This window comes from Artemia sp. Qi Xiang Cuo, chromosome 5, assembly GCF_049724085.1.
Source record: "Artemia sp. Qi Xiang Cuo chromosome 5, ASM4972408v1, whole genome shotgun sequence".
In the NCBI taxonomy this organism is placed as follows: domain Eukaryota; kingdom Metazoa; phylum Arthropoda; class Branchiopoda; order Anostraca; family Artemiidae; genus Artemia; species Artemia sp. Qi Xiang Cuo.
The window spans coordinates 71827438-71844815 of NC_142798.1; the positions used below are offsets into that span (position 1 = coordinate 71827438).

Consider the following 17378-nt stretch of genomic DNA (forward strand, 5'->3'; position numbering starts at 1 on the left):
AACAGCAAGGAGGATAATTTTCAATCAGGGAATAAGAACTCAAAGCAGATATTTAAGCAAAGACCTCCACCAAGTCCCAGCGTGGTCTCAGAACCTATTTGAATACATTTCCTAATTGATTTTTTCAACAGCTGACCTGTTGCCAAACCTTGCAAAAAGTGGTGCCGTCTAAAATAAGCATGTTTTGAATTTGAGACTGGAGGAGGAAGGGCAAAATCGTAAGAGGGGGCTGAGGTTGAATTTATTAAGATACTAATTCACTAAAGAGACAACTTATGTCTTTTTTACAGTTGTTTACAATGGGGCTCAGCATACCTCCCCCTGCTTCGACCGTTTTGGGAGTAGGGAGTCTAAACATGAATCATCTTTAGTCAAACTGCGACACTTTTTTTTAGCTATCACAATTAAAATCTTTATTGATTTATTCAACACTTGGTAAAAGCAATACTCGTCTACAATAAGCAAAAAGGAAAAATAAGAGTGAGGGGGGGGGGCAAATACGCACAATAAGCTTGGACTTATCTTGAATTTAGTAAGATACAAATATTTATAAAGTAACTATGTCTGTATTGTTTAGACCACTTAAAGCTTGTTATGAGGGGGATCAGCTCCCCCCCCCCCCCAACAGCAGTTTAAGAGAGGCTTCAACTCCTCTAGAGGTTGCTATACCAATTGGTGGTGGCATTCGGCTTGATACCAATTTCAATAACATAAATGCTAACAGGATAATGGCCCTTAGCCATAACAGTTTAATCCTATAGGTCCATATAAGCAGGCAAAGATATGCTCTATTAAATCCCAAAAACTCTTTTTTATCGAGTAGGATGATCAGGTAGGGCTACATTCCCCCTGAATTATTTGGGAAGCAGATCAAAAATCACTGCAGTTTTGCGTCTTTATGAACATTATTTCAAGATAAATTTCTATTAAATCTTACTTAATTTATACAGGGCGAACCATTCCACCAACAACCTCCACGACCAATATCTACTTATATTTTCTTTCCCTCTCAAGGTAAGTACCCACAAAACCCAAATACGCTCAGTTTTCTCGAGGCCGCGAGTAAGGAAAAGCGTTGCAAAGCGACTTGTTCGCATCAATTATTATAAAATAGGAGTATAACAAAAGAAACAAGAACTGGAAAACAGGAAAACAAAAAGAAACAGGAAAACAAAAGAACAAGAACTAACGAACTACGAGCTCAATTGGAAACGAGTTAAATTTATCGAAAAGAATAAATTATCATTGATAATTTATAATAACCTAAAGCAGTAAAATAGACAAACAAAAAAAGAAAATTAAAAGAAAATAAAGAAGTCAATAAAATAAATTATTTAAGAAATGGAAGATAAGTACAAAAAGGGGAAATATAAGGGAAAAATATGACGAAATTTTAAAATAAAGGTGAACAACGGTAAAATTAAATGAAAAGCAATTGCAAAAAAAAAATTAAAAAATTAAATAAAAAATCTATTTTACTAAACAACGGGGAATACGAAACAATGGTGAATACTATAGACATTACTCCGATAAAGATTTTTGGATTTAGTTGTATGTTTAGAAGGGTCATTTGCACAAGGAATTCAGAATAGCAATCAAAACTTTTATTTTTCAGGGTTTTAACAGCTGCAATTCAGGCAATCTAAGAAAGATCAAATAAAGCGCAAACACCGCGCAGAAACTGTTTGCTTATAAACGGATTATAAGACCAACACTGGCTATCTTTCTTATAAGGTGGCTCCTTTTTTCTTCTTTTTTTCCAGTGGTCTTTTTTCTTGAGCACTCACTAAGTATGGTTTGTCTTTTACACTTTCTATCTTTCTTAGCACTATCTATCTTTCTTTCTTAACACTGGCCATCTTTCTTATGAGGTGGCTCCTTTTTTCTTCTTTTTTTCCAGTAGTCTTTTTTCTTGAGCACTTCCTACTGGTTTGTCTTTTACACTTTCTTTAGCACTGAAGACGGGTTGACCGAGGTTCTTCCCCAAATATCTGATTTGTTCCCATTTTGCCATCATTGACAGTGAATTGTATTCACTGGCACAGTGAATTATGATTTTTTTTTTTTTTTTTTACAGAGTGAATTGTAAAAAAAAAACATAACTTCGGCTATTTTTGTCGGTCTTTTAGAAATATAGCCGAAATACTCAATTAGTTTTCTTTTACAGTCCACTGTCTTAAAAAAAATGATTGTGTTCCTTATGTAAATAACACGTAACGTAAATAGTGCAATTATTATATTTACGCCAAATAGATTGGTAAATTTTCTGTGTGTCCGTGCAATCAAGATTGCAAAATAAAAGTACAAATCAGATATTCCCGAGGTTCTTCCTGAAATATTCCCGATTCATTGACTGAAAATGATCGTTGTTTTTTTTTTTTTATTATTATTATTCAAATTTATCACCAGTTAGGGCTTCTCACACAAAAACTGGTTTCCAAGCATTGAAATAAAACATTCAAATCTACAGAGATCTAAATATTCGGTTTTCAACAGGCACTTTCTTTGAGCAACAGATCCAGAAATAAATCCCTGCCCCCCCCCCCCTCAAGGGAGACGTTGACATTTCAGCAATCTGACAACAAATCAAACAAGTGAAGAAACGCCACCCAAAAAGCTTTATCATCACCAGAAAGAGCCTCATACAACCCTGCTAATTCCCATACCAGCAGTTAGTGGGGATACCATTCCATGAGCTCTCGCCTCAAAGGTAATCTTTAAAGAAAAAGACATACAAGTGTGCAGGGATCTGAATATCGATTTTTTAATAGGATTTTTCGTGAAAAATTACACGGAATCCCCCCCCCCTTACAGTATACTTGTGTTTCCTTGTAATAGGTAAACATATAACAGGTTAGAACCGATGTTGGAATCAATTGTTGCTTTAGCCTTTAATAATTCCCCTTAAGTACTACTAATGTTTTTAATCCTTGTTATGCGCAAAATCCGAATGAGATAAAGAAAGAAAAAGCTGAAAACAGAGTGGAGAGAAAGACCAGAGGAGGGGTCCAGTTATTTAAACGAACTCTTGACAAAGTCTTAAGACCTTTACCAAGGTCCAGAATTTTGAAGCCATATATTCGGACCTTATTTTTAACATTAAAAGTTTCTTTATTGATTCCTTTTTTGTTCAGTGTCTCATTTAGAATATTATACCTTCTATATTTTCATTTGTTTTATTTTTGAATGAAAGGCAGTGTGATCTAATAAATTATTCAATTGTTGACAAAGAATGGAAGAAGACGGACATGAAGAAAATTATAAATTACCAAGACATCCAATTCCGAGAAGAACGTGGAATCTATCAGATTATAATTTAAGGAAAAGAGGGAGTTGAGTAGATTTTTTCAATTTATAAAAGATAATGATATAGTTACTTTGCATTAAGGTTAAAAATACCAGCGATTTCCACTACTAAACAATTGTGCAATATTGTATTTTTTGCAGAAGTGAAATACTGAAATAAAAACGAATAGTCTACAAAATCTTTGAAACGTGCATTTCAGGGTCCCCATTTTAAAGTTTAATACTTTTCAAGTTCTTTTTTTTAGTATTGCATAGAATCGTGGATACTTGTTCTCCCTTAATGGCATCAGGGCTAAAAAACAACACGGTTTATCATTTTCAGATTTTTTCTCCCCTTAGTTCGGCCTCTAGTTTTATTATAGTTCTTTTGGTAAGTAAATAGCCGGATATTAGATTTCTCTAACCCCTTACTGAAGAAATTCTACAAAGAATGTCGGAAATTATACAAATATGGATAGCAAGCTTAAAATCGTGTATTTTTTGGCATTAGTCCCCTTACTCCCGACAATTTTTATCTCCCTCCCCCTTCAAAGTTCTGCAATGTTAAAATCAAATAATTATCTTATATTAAAATCAAATATGCATAATTTAGGCATAGGATATATTTTGGGTAAAAGGATAAATTAAATTTTAAACAATAACTCTAAACAAGGCTATAAAGGTACCTCAAATGTGTCCCAATCTCTCTTTTTTTCATCAATGCTTGGTTCCTCGTCACTTGAGCTGTAGGAAAGCCATCCAGGAGACATTTTATATTTTTCGTAAGAAACTGATACTGTTGATAAAAAAAAAGGATGATACTGGTGATAAAACCATATAAATGAATTGACAAGATTGTTATGTAAATATATGTATTAAGGTTTTTAGGTATTTTCATTCCTCCAGCTTTGGTTTTAATTATTTTTTCTGTTTGCTTTTCATGCTGTTTCTTTTTATCAGTGTTTTTACTTATCCGGATTGTTTCGTTCATATTTTCCTAACTTTCTGTCGTAGAGTTGAAGAAGAGAAGCGGTTGTCCATCGGAAATATTCGTTCTGTTTCGTAGAACATTAAGTAATACGAGCTAGACTCTCAGCCGGGCATACCCATATTGAACATTTTCAGTAGCCTTTGAAACCCCATTCTCAATCTTCTTTTCTTTAATTTATCTTTGGTTATGAAAGGCTAATGTGGTTTACAACTTAATTTGCAGCACTGAGTCTCAAGTTAAAACAACCGAGCTAAAAATTTGTTCCGATTTTGATCGATTACCCTCCGTAGGGCCGATTCCAATACGATTTGCAGTTCCTAACAAATTTTAATTTACTATATTTTAGAAATATTTAGTTTAAAAATATATACACAAGGAAATCATATTAGAAATTAAATATACTAAATAATAATAAATAATATTATATTATAATAACAATATTAAGATTTATGCACACGGAATAACACAAGCCTTATTCCACCATTACTTCCTATATAACTGAGTCGGTACAACCCCATTGTTCAACAGAGTCACAACCCCGCCCCCAATCATATACGCCGCAGCTACTACCCAAGTTGTTCCTCATTATGTGAATTCAACTTCACCTAAACACCAAAGTGTCTAATTAATTTTGTTTATTACGTGGTACAGGTCTCGAAAAAAGGGGCTCAGAGATTGTTCCAGAGGGGTCACAAATAAATACATATAAAGAATGAAAGTTTAGGTCGGAATTTTTCCAATCTACAGAAACTCTAGTGTGAAGATCCTGATATGTCCTCAAAGTTATCACGGCTTGATAAATAGCTTGCTATTGGACTATACGTTTAGTGTAACTCGGTTTCACTGGCTAGCAATAAATATAACCACATAAATTAATTCCCAAGATTATTATAATTTCCGCAGAATTCCCCATGTTTTTCGTATGATTAGAAAGTTTTTTACACAAGAATAAAAATTTACCAAAATGTCTTACAGATGACTTTAAGCCAAATTCTGTAAATTTTAGAACCAGTAAATGGTGTCATGCAAGGTTCTACAATCTCTCAACTGCTACTGTTAATATTTTAGCCGAATATTTCCTCAAAACAATACAAGTACTAGACCTAAACTTAAGACATTTCCCTCCCCCGGAAAATCAAGATCTTTGTGACTATATTTTTGTAAGACTTTTATACTTAATAGTTCTTCGCTTTAATGAAAACACAAAAGCAAAGCAACAAAAGAGGATTAGAAACAATGAAGTCCTTAAGTGACCTACAAAAAATTATATAATAATTTATACAGCTCGCAATAGTCTTTGACAAGGAAATCAATAGAATTATCGACACTATTTTAACTCTCTGAATAACTCACGAAAGCTTTGTTTTCAGTGAAGTACCAGTTCTTCAGAATTCTACAAATACAGGAGACATCACGAGCAAGTTTGAAACAGTTTTTCAAAAGTATATTGCATAAACATCGAAACAGTGATATTCGTTTGTTTTAAGTTTCAACTTAACTCTTCACTTTCGTCAAAAAACTTTGTTTTTTTAATCAATTTTCATTAATTTTATATCCAATTACAAAACAACTGCCATGGTACAAAAAAAATACTAGTAATAATAATTCCGTTAGCAATACCAAATAATTAAAGCTACCTTTTGCATTCCCATTTTTCTTCAGTTGCTGAAGTTCCAGTTCTTTATCATATTCTACATCTAGCTGTATCTGCAACATCTTAGCTAGCATTTCGTCACTAGATGTATCTAAAAATTCCGCTAAAGGATCATCATTTACCTCATCATATGGAGCACCTCCTTCACCAAAGAGAGCCTTTTCTTCACTAGAAGTTAAAAATTAAAACATCCCAAGAGAGCTAACATTAACAACATGGATTTGAATATGTTTGATACATACTCAACTGGTTTACTTCGAAAATCCCCAGAGTAACAGGTAATGAGATAATGGGATCTTTAAAAAACAGGTCTAAACTGCTTCTCTTTGGACAGCTAAATTTAGCTCTTAAATTAGCATTTATCTGTTAGTTCAAGGTATTACCACATACCATAACTACTATAACCCTGTTTCTAGGGTTTGGGGACTAGCGGTTCTAGGGCTCATAATCTGGGGGGGGGGGGCAAGATATACCACCGGAGTGTAGAAATAAAAAATAAAAGGAATTTAAACTCAGGTGTCAGAAAAACTGAGGGGCAGCTGCCCCTCTCTCCTGCTTAGGCCCAGAACCGCCAATAGATTTGGGGCTATTACCCTGTAGGTCCAAGGGTTTTAGCAAAATCAGGATATCAGTTCTTTATCATATTCTATATCTAGTTGTATCTGTCCATCTTGGCTGACATTTCATCACTGGATGTACTCCAAAACTCCACTATAGCACCAGCACTCACGCCTTTAATAAGGAATAACTCCTTCACCAAGAGCATATTTTCTTCACAAAAAACTAAATGGCAAAAATCAAAACATCCCAGGGTGGTTGAGATTAACAAGATTGATCTGAAAACCTTTTGACAACATTCAACAGGTTTACTTAAAAAAAAAACTGGACGTAATAGGGTAACAAGAAACCGGGATGTTTCAAAATTTCCAATTAAAACTTTTTCTTTGTACTGTTGAATATATTTCTTACAATGTATTTATATTTAGCTCTAGGAAAAGATACATCCAACAAAGGAAATAGAACTTTCATAACAATAGGAACTATTAGAAATAGAACTAGAACATTCAACTTTTAACCAAATCAGCCTTCTCCAAAGTTCAGTGGTTCTCCCAGGCCATAACTTACAATCCTTGGCCCTGGGGTTTTTTTTCAACCATGGTGCTAGTGTTACATGAACTTTGGGCCATTTTGAACAAATTGGCCATCTTAAAATTTCTATCAGATGCATTTGGAGAAAAGAAGGCGTGGAGATGGGGTTAGTTGTCCTCCAATCCTTTTGACTCTTAATAATTTCAATTGCCAATAAAATGATCCTGCTCCAAAGTTTATACAACCACCATTTCCCTCAAAACCTTATGTGCCCCCTAGGCATAACTTACAACCCTTGCCCTAGGCTCTGAGGGGGAGGGGCTGAGTCAACCCCGGAGGCATCGTTGTAGGATACTTAGACTATTTTGAATGAAATGGCTATCTCAAAATTTTGATTAGATACATTTGGGGAAAAAGGGCGTGGGGGGGATAGCTGCCCTCCAATCACTTTTGAATCTTAAAAGGGGAACTAGAACTTTCAATTCCCCCAGGTCTATCTCAAAATTTGAAGAAGGTGAGTGGGGTGGGGGTGGTAGCCCTTGGGTGACTTATGACTCCTAAAATAATAACTAGAACTTTCAATTTCCAATCAAATGAGCCCCCTACAAAGTTAATACAACCACCTTTTCCACAAAAACAACAATTGTTAACAATGGGCAACTTGCCTAAGTTACAGCCCTTGTTCTGGGGCAAAATTGTCAGACCCTGAGTTATAGTTATTTGACTTTTAGACTCATTCAAAATTTTGATTGGATACATTTGGGGCTGGTTACCCTCTAATCCCTTTCAATCCTTAAGAAGGTAACAAGAACATTCAATTTCCAATCAATTGAGCCTCCTCCAAAGTCTATATACACCACCCCTTCCATAACAACCCTATATATCCCGGGCCATAACTTACAACCCTTGCGCCTGGGCTCTGTGGGTTTTTCTCAACCCTGGAGACATTGATATATGATCTTTGGACTATTTTGAACAAAATGGCTACAGTATCTCAAAATTTTGATCAGATACATATGGGAGAAAGAGGGTGCAAGGGGAGGGCTAGTTGTCTTCCAATCACTTTTGACTCTTAAAAAAGGAACTAGAACTTTTAATTTCCAATCGAATGAGCCCCCTATAAAGTTTATATGACCATTCCTTCTATAAAAAAAAAAAAAAATTACACACCCCCAATCACAACTTATAACACTTGTCCCTGGCTCTGGGGGGTTCTGTTGATCCCACAGTTATTGTTACCTGATCTTTAGACTATTTGGAACAAATTGGACATCTCAAAATTTGGATTGGATACAATTGAAAGAAATTGGGCATAGGAAGTGGGGTAGGCTAGTGGCCCGTCCAATCCCTTTTTACTCTTAAAAATGGCACCAGAACTTCCAATTTGAGGGAAAGAGGACATGAGGGGCTAGTTGCACTCCAATCACTTTTGACTCTTTAAAAGGACACTAGAACTTCCAATTTCCAACCCACAAAAATATGCCTCTGAGGAATAAATTACAACATTTGACCACAGGCTCTTGGGGGCTATGTCAACCCTGCAGCTATTGTTATCTGATCTTTATATTATTTTGACCAAAATGGCTATCTCAAAATTTTTATTGGAAGCATTTGGGGAAAAGAAGGCATGAGGGGGCTATTTGCCCTCCAATCACTTTTGATTCTTAAAAAGGGCATTAGAACTTCAAATTTGCAATTGAGTGATTCCCCCCTGAAGTTTATACAACCACCCTTTTCATATGAAGCGCCTCTAAGGAAAAAATTAATAAGTAAATAATAATAAAACATTGAAGCTTTTAGTCTTTTCTATAACACTATAGTGTTGCCTAAGATATCTGAGTTTCAGCTTATAATATTTTATCAAAGAGATATAAACACAGCACAAATTCATACTACACTGAAGGCACATGGCTCTAGCACAAGACTAGAGCATTGCCTCTGATATTACATATAAAAATTAGAAGGAAATCCAAATTATTATAATTCTAATAAATACAAAACATACCTTTCTTGTAGATGACTTGCAAGTTGCTCTGACATTACCTCTTCTAAATTTGATGATGTTTGTGGAATTGGTTTACCCCATGGGCTCATTTTGTCAGTACTCACTGAAATAAAAAAGTAAATTAATAATAATAATGCTCCAAGATTTCAACAGTAAACTAAATCATGATGAATTAATTTAATTAATAAAATTTAACTTGGCCTAAACTCTTCTACCAAACCTACTCCAGCTCTAAAAAGATATTTTGATAAAGTCTCTTCTAGTTGGCTACTCATTAAGTTCCATAAGGAACAACTACAATTAACCTGGAAACAAGGGAAGAGGGGTATTCTATCTAATATTGGTCCAAAGATGTTCTCTAATTTCAGTATATCCATAGAAAATGCTCTGAACCTATGCCTTGGGTGGAACTTAATACCAGGTCGACTTCCTGATCTCTAGAGATTACTCCAATCTCTCTTCCCTTTCTCCACAAGAAAAACCGTGGGCTAAATATAAACATTTTTGTATTTTTAACCCCTTCCTGAGAAATCTCTCCCTCTTCCTAGGGGAGAACTGATAATTTGAATAAACTGCCTTGATAATCAAGGGGACAGTGTAATTTGACAAACAGATTTATTTTGATTGGTTTTCTTTGTCCGCCCCTCTGGGTCAACCTGGTCAATAATTATGAAAGGCATTGGTTTTCAAAGGGATACTCATGAGGATTGGGAAGCTTACTGGCCAGCTGTATTGATGGGAGGGCAACTATCTATCAAGATTTTATCCCTCACCCCCTCCTGTAGATTTTCTATATCCTCCTGAGACCTGACCATAGAAATACTTTTCTGATTTTATTCATTTATTTGTAGTTGACTTAAAAAAAATAAAAATCAATTTGACCATTGATCAACTAAAAAAAGTTGACCCCCCCCCCTTCCTCTGTAGGATGTCCACAGGTGTGGACATTGGGTCCCTATCGAGCTAAGAGTATAGTAAAAATCTGTTTCATCTATTAAAAGAGATTTGTCAAAATTTTGAAAACAAAACATTACTCTTCATGAAATTTCTTGAAGCAGTTGTTGTCTTGTGTCAAGCAGAGAATGAGTTTACACTGCAAGCACATCCATCTGGACCTTTTGCAGCATCCATGCCTTCTGCACCAGGCTGTATTTGTCAAGTCCCAAAATTCTGATAGATGTAGTACAGCTCTGGCATATGGTGGAGGGATTGGCCTCTTTTTCACACTCAAAACATGGTGTTGAGTTTCACCCAAGAGTTCTTTGTTGCTATTTTCTTGACCTCATTACTCCAAGCTTCCAGAATTGAGCAAAAACTTGGCCACGTTGAAACAGAGGTCAATGAGCTGTTTGAGGTCACCAGAAACTTCTGGGCCATGGCCCTTAAGCTCATAAAATGCATTGGCTAGTGCAGCATCCACAAAATGATGAAACAGACGCATAGTCCATTTTTTAGTACATGTCTCAAACTGGTAATAGCTGACCATGCGGTCCACAAGGTCAACCCCACCCATGTAGGTGTTGTAGTTGGAGACTACTCATGGATATTTGACCTGCATGTAAGACCCCTGGCGCTTGTCATACCATTTGACCTCTGTCTCCTCTTCTATACCTTTGCAGTTTGAAGACAGGAGAACCACTTTGTTATCATACCACTGGGTCATGGCTACTTTTCTATCTGAGCGCACAGACATGACAGAGGTCCATCTGCCCTTTCTTTTCATTTCTGTTTTGGTAAAAAGCATTGGGCTGTTGGCACCCAAATGGTTCTTCATGATAGTTCTGGTCTCATTTATTTTTCTTTCAGCCAGCATGTCAAGGAGCTTAACAGACGAGAAGAATTGGTCAAAATAGAGGTATGTACCTACTGGTAGGGTCTCAAACAAGCGCAGTATGATCCCAGCTGACAAGCCATGTGCTACCAGCTGCTCCCCCAGGGTAGTGGCTCCCTGGTTGATTTGGAAGTCAAGTATCAGCCCTATGGAGCTGGCGAGGACAAAATTCTTTAATCCAACCGGATTGTGCTTGTTGGGGACATATTGCTTGAGAATCGATATACCCTGGAAGGGTATCATCTGTTCGTCAATTGAACAGTTCCTGTCAAACGGCAGCTGGAGACAGATATTCCTGAAGTTGTCAAGGACTGGCTGCACCTTCAAAAGTCTATTTTGGTTTTTACTTCTTCTGAGATTTCTGAATCAACAATGAACTTCAGATTCAACCGGGTTGTGAAGAATCTGTCTCGACTCATTTTTTGCAATATCACCCTAAACTTCCCAGACCAGCACATGCAGATCCAAGGAAACTTGAGGTTCCCCATCAGGATGACAATGCCAACAAAAATTTTCAGCTTGTCTGGAGTTACATTCAAGCTTTTGTGGTGGGCCAACTGATAGTTGTAGTTCATGCAAAAAGCTGTACATTTGAAGAAGCTCTCTGGGTAATATTGCAAAAAGAGTTGTTCTGTACTCCAGTCATTGTGGTCCTGGAAATGAGCAGGGCCCACGTCTGGGCCATGATGATTATCAAACCGCCAAGACTTCCTCCAGGACAAGGTTGCTGCTACTTTGTCAGCCTTCAAGCGTTTGGCATGGGTTGCTAAGGGTATGTTATCATCAGATTCTTCACTTTCAACATCTGGAAGAACAGCATAACTGCTTGATGACAGAATGGCTGCAACAGCTGGTTCACCATCAGAGTCTGAAGACGACAAAGAGTGGTCTTTTATCCATTCCTCATCATCATCTAAATCAGAGAGGTCCAGGTTGCTCTTATTGAGCATTCCAAGGGCATCATCAAGGGAAACTACATAAAGGAACAGGTTCAGTAAGCTTGAAACTAATTGGTAGATAGATAGATAGTGATTGGCAAAAGAACTGTCACTAACCCTAGTGGACCAAATTTGTATTTCTTAGTACAAAAAAAAATACAATAACAACACATAGTTACCACTGTAACAAAAACACAACAGGTAACAGTCAGAAAATACAAATACAGGTCATAACTATAAAATATTTTAAAGGTCATAATATAAAAAGATAAAAAGGGTAACAAATAAAATAACCAAATATTCAACAATGAAAAAATAATATATACAAAATAGTTTAATTTTTAGCAGACTTACGGGTTGTGATTTTGGTTGATTTTATTTGTAAAAAAGGGAATAAAAGTTTTTTATAACGTAAGGTAGAAAAGGGTATGGGAGACAGGATGGGGCTGGGTGGGGACACTATATGGGGGTGGCAATTTCTTATGGGTGAGTGGTGGCTAGGTTGTTGTCAATTTAGTAAATAAAACAATCAGTGACCTCTGCTATCCCCATTAGAATTGATATTTGAACTACAAAGAATCAACCCTAGCTTTTTACTTGATTGGAACTGCCTGGCTACAGGCATGGACATGGAGGTTTTCCAAGTTCCAAAAGATGGCACTTATCAAACTAACTGCTTTAAAACTATCTAAGCACTGTCTACAATCAAGAGAGTACACCTGATTTTTCTCAGAACTCGTTCCCATCACTTTCTTTTTTTTCTTTTTTCTTACCTTTGCTTTTTTTTCATCTCCTTATTTTAGCCTTTTCTAGATTGTTAAAACACCACTACAAGTGGCAGAAACTTTCTGAAAAAAATCACAGATGGTATTTCAGGTCCAAAAAACACGTTGAAACAACAAAACCTTTGCTAGATGGCGAGGCCTTTGCACAAAAAATATTTTATGGGGGTGTCCACAGATGTGGACACCAGGTCTCAGGAGGATATATATTTTTGGTCTTTTCATTCTAAAAAAATGGAAAAGCACAAAATTGCCCCTCCCCCTAGATTTCAAAAAGTAAGTTTTTACCCCACCTTCCTAATTTCTTTTCAGAAGACAGTCCCCACAGACTGTTTTCACCATCTCAAGCATTTCTGTGTTTCCCCTGCTTTCATAAGAAATTTCGTAAATAAATTTGTTATTCTCCAAAATCACTATTGCTGTGAATTATCACAAAAGCAAAACACACATGCACAAACATAGAGTTACACTCAAGACAGCATGGCAAAACAATTGAAAATAATTACACATGTGCTTGATATTTAAAAAAAAGACTATACACTGCAATCATTCTTAGCAATGAATTACATAACAAAGAGTGGAAAAAAAACAAAAAAAAATATAATTTGAGCAATATATTTGTACACTAGGGTAGTTAGGGGTCAAAGTACAGTGAAGGACTTTTATGGCAGATATAATTCAGAATCTTGGGATTTTTTTATTGGAATTGTATGGTGTTTACTTCTCAATAGCCTCAATTTTGCATTGATACCATCATACAAACTATGCTGCAAAACACCATACCTTCCTCCTAACAAGACCTGGAAAAATTGAAGGGTAATACAATCAACAAAATTCTTACTTGTGGCTAAATATAGGTACATCTGACCCATCTACAGCATTTCTAGATAAATCAAAATTTCCAATATCAGATAAAAGAAAACATAAATTTGAAAACACACAAATTGAAGGTACTCTTTGATTAATGTACTAGAAATGGATGGTCTAACCCTAGACCAGTAGTCAACCAACTTATTAGCCTAAGAGCTAAACATTAACATTATAATAATTTTTAAGGAATTAGGAGCCAAATCTGCTTGTTTAGTGAACTTGTTTTGCACTAAATAAGTACTAACTAATTTCATACTTGATGCAACCATATACAACCTACTGCAAAATACTTGATAACTCATGCATACTCCTGCCATTTACCTGTGCAGCCCCAGCCATTTAAACATTTGCCTCTCTATTACTTGAACTATCTGTCTTGGCTTTTCTCTGTCTACAATTAGCCATGTCTTGATGCAACCATATACAACCTACTGCAAAATACTTGATAACTTCAATTCAAAATCAACAGATTCAGTCAGCCTTATATTTAATAATGCCAATAATATGCATGCATTATCTTGTAAAGTTTGAGTCTGTCAGGTTTGTATGTTGTTGTTTTTAATTTTTGGCATGATTCCAAGTTCTCATCAATCAGATGATTTCTCAGTTTATTCTTGATAATTTTCATACTTGAAAAAGCATATACATGCAGAACCAAAAAGGGAAACTGCTCATGTCTTCCACTCCAGATTATTCAAAGCAGGCCATTTGTGTTGTGAACTAAGATCTCATTTTTTCTTAACTAATATTTCCAATTCAACACAAATACATTCAAATTTAGAGTGCCACAGAAAATTTAGGGTGAAATTTAGAGTGCCATATCTCCTTGTTTTTTTACTCTAGCAACTGTATTTCAAAGCTAACAATGTCAATTTCAAAAGAAGAAAATTTCAATCTGGTTATTGTAGCATTAAGAGAATTTTTGACAAATACTACAGCTGCTCTGCTGTTTTCTAATTCCTGAAATCTGCTGAGAAATTCTTCCCTAATATTGGAAATTATTGTTTTAAAATGGTGTTTACCAATAGAGGAATTATTTTCTTGGCAATGCTTCAGCAGGCTTGGATAGCAAAACAATGTTTCCCTTTCAAATCCTGAGCAAAAATGGATTTTTTTAATGTTATTGGTTCTTCTGATGTCAAAAATTTAGTTTTCTTGGCCTTGTAGTTTACAATTAAGCTGATTTAGATGAGATGTAACATCTACTATGACATACTTGATCTCCAGTTCAGCATACTCACTCTCAATTTCAAATAAGAATTTTTTGAATTGGTGATGATTAAGAGCTTCAGCTAAAATGGAGCTGATAATGATAATAACTAATTCCATAAATTTACAAGTTTCTTCATGAAATGTTTGTGCACAAAGCATTTCTTTATGAAGGATATAATGATAAACAAGTATCTAACGATTAATTTTTTCTTTCAAAATAGCAACAAACTTTTCTTATGCTGGTCATACTTTTGGTTCATCTGTTGAAATCAACACAATTTTATCAAGGGGAATATGATGCTTATCTATACCCTCAATTACAGCACTTGTGATATCTTTTCATGGGTTTGACTTTCAAGTGGTAATAATCTTTAATGTTATTTTTAGGGCCTGGATGACACATAAATCTTATAAAAAAATGAAACTTGTCCTGTATCATTTATGTCACAAGATTGTCAGCAGCTATTGATAAAGCTGAAACTAATTTCAGATCTTTGATAGGCTATGTTGTGTGTTTATTTTCAAACAGATTTTAATTGTTCTATGTTTAATGGTTTTGAAAGACAATGGTAAATCTTTAATTATTTTCAAAATAGTTGCTTTGTTCTTTAAATCTTCTAACTTAAACAAAAAATCTACATGTTTGTAATCTATAGAAGAAATTAATCTATCAAAATAAAATACAATTTTTTCCTTACCAATTTTTTTTTAATGAAAATGTTATTGTACCTTCTGTGGAAATTTGTGCTAGCCTAGACCTGCACTTAAGGTGTCAAAGTGCTACATGCAGCTCTGGAGCCACACTTTGCTGACCACTGCTCTAGACTATGCCTAGCCTAGTTGAACAGGCACTTTGCAACTGGAAGTTCTCAAAAACTTGGATAAAATGGAGGTCTAGCTATATTTTAGTAAAATTCTACTTTAGCTACTTTTGGCTATAGCCTATTGGACAGGGGTTAGGTTAGGAAAATGGAAATTTCCAGGATGGATCTACAGGCTAAAGAATGTCCTGGGAAGGTATTTTGAAGTACCTACCTCCACTCCTTCTCTCTCTAAAGGGTCCTGAAATTTGCATAGGCTACATGACAGGTCCATATCTATTGAAATTTTGACAAAACAAAATGGTATAAATTTAGAATTGGTACTATTGACAAGGAGACATGTTAAGCAAACAATTCTTACTTTAAAATATGTATAATGATCCTAGTTAGCATATTATCCAAGAGGAGAACCTTTATCATCAAGTCTTTTCTCTAAAAATCCTTCTTTTTCCAGCTTAAAAGAAAAAAATTACAATAAACCTCCATGCTGACAAAATGCATAAATATTTTGAAATTGCTGCTATGAATCACCAAATAAGTTGTTCTATAGATAGTGTCCATTCATCCCAGTCATTTTTTTCCTTTTTTTTAATGAGCAGTGGCAAAAATATAAAATATTAGGCCTAATACAACCTAACCTAATTTCCATTCAAAATCAACAGACTTGACTGGGAACTTGGCCGGGACCTCAGCCAGAATGAACACTGTCTATAAAAACAAATTTATGGTCAATATATACCAAATCATATTATTGAGTTTCAAATAAAGTGAATACACCATTTGATGCCTTTTTTTATGCTGATTACAAATAGCCTATAATAAGCATTTCTATCAGAAACAAATATCAGCCCCCCCCCCTATATAGGCTATAGGCTACCTAACCTAACCCTGAATTGGAATATATAGGGGGGAGGGGCTAAAATTCATTTCCAATAGAAATGCTTAGGCCTATTATATTCGTAATCAGCATAAAAAAAGGCATTGAATGGTGTTTTCACTTTAGTCCTAACTCAATAATATCATTTGGTATATATTGACCCAATTTATTATAGTGGCAATTTCAAAAGATTTATGCATTGTATTTAAATTGAAATTTTTTTTTAAGGTGGAAAAAGAAGGAAAAAAGAGGTAAGACTTGATGATAAAGGTTCTCCCCTTGGATGATATGTTAACTAGGATCATTATACATATTTTAAAGTAGGAATTGTTTTCTTAACATGTCTCCTTGTCAACAGTACCAACTCTAAATTTATACCTTTTATTGTACTTCATTTAAGCAGAAGGTCTATTTTGCAAGGTTCACTGTTATAACACACAGATTTTTAAAGGTTAGGACCTTCTATAAGGAGGAGTGGATATGGGTACTTCAAAATACCTTCCTGGGACATACTTCAGCCTGTAGACCCATCCCTGAAAGTTTCATTCTCCTAACCTAACCCCTTTCCAAGATAGCCAAGAAGCTAAAGTAGAATTTTACCTTTTTTATAAAGTAATCCTTAGTTCCCCACCAGAATTTTCTGGAAAATCAAGTAGCAAACATTTATTACTGTCTATTTACGCCTATTTCTATTCGGCTGTTGACTAATGCAAGAATAATTTGTTTCTTCTAAAATTGCTTATGTCCTCATATTACACAGTTGACAGTTGACGTAGTTGCATAGTTGACGAAGTAGCCTTTTCGATTGGACAGAAAAACTTAATTTCCGTGGACGTCCGAACATAGTTTTGGAGTAATAATAGTAATTGTTGTTCACCATTTTGAAACTCCATAAACAGTTTTTATTATCATAAGGATATTGGGATTCCCTTTCACCAGAATTTTGTGTAGTAGTTCTGTCAAATCCCCTTTTTCCTAATGAGGCCTGGTAAAAATCCAAGGGTAATAGGACCAACATAGTTC

At 35.2% G+C, this 17378-nt stretch overlaps 1 protein-coding gene across 2 annotated transcripts in view; it reads right to left on the reverse strand.

The window, feature by feature from the left end:
- Positions 1-17069, reverse strand: part of LOC148952479 (serine/threonine-protein kinase RIO3) — a 149504-nt gene extending 132435 nt beyond the window's left edge. Inside the window, exons 1-4 of one of the 2 annotated variants that reach the window (XM_089088969.1) lie at positions 17026-17069; positions 9025-9127; positions 5914-6098; positions 3972-4081 (exon numbers count right to left, since the gene is read on the reverse strand). In XM_089088969.1, the coding sequence (XP_088945095.1) occupies positions 3972-4081; positions 5914-6098; positions 9025-9127; position 17026 (399 nt within the window). In that variant the 5' untranslated portion in view covers positions 17027-17069. Of the gene's footprint in view, positions 1-3971; positions 4082-5913; positions 6099-9024; positions 9128-16955 lie in introns of both variants that reach the window. The other variant, XM_089088970.1, reaches the window with a different exon arrangement.
- Between the last annotated feature and the right edge of the window lie 309 nt (positions 17070-17378).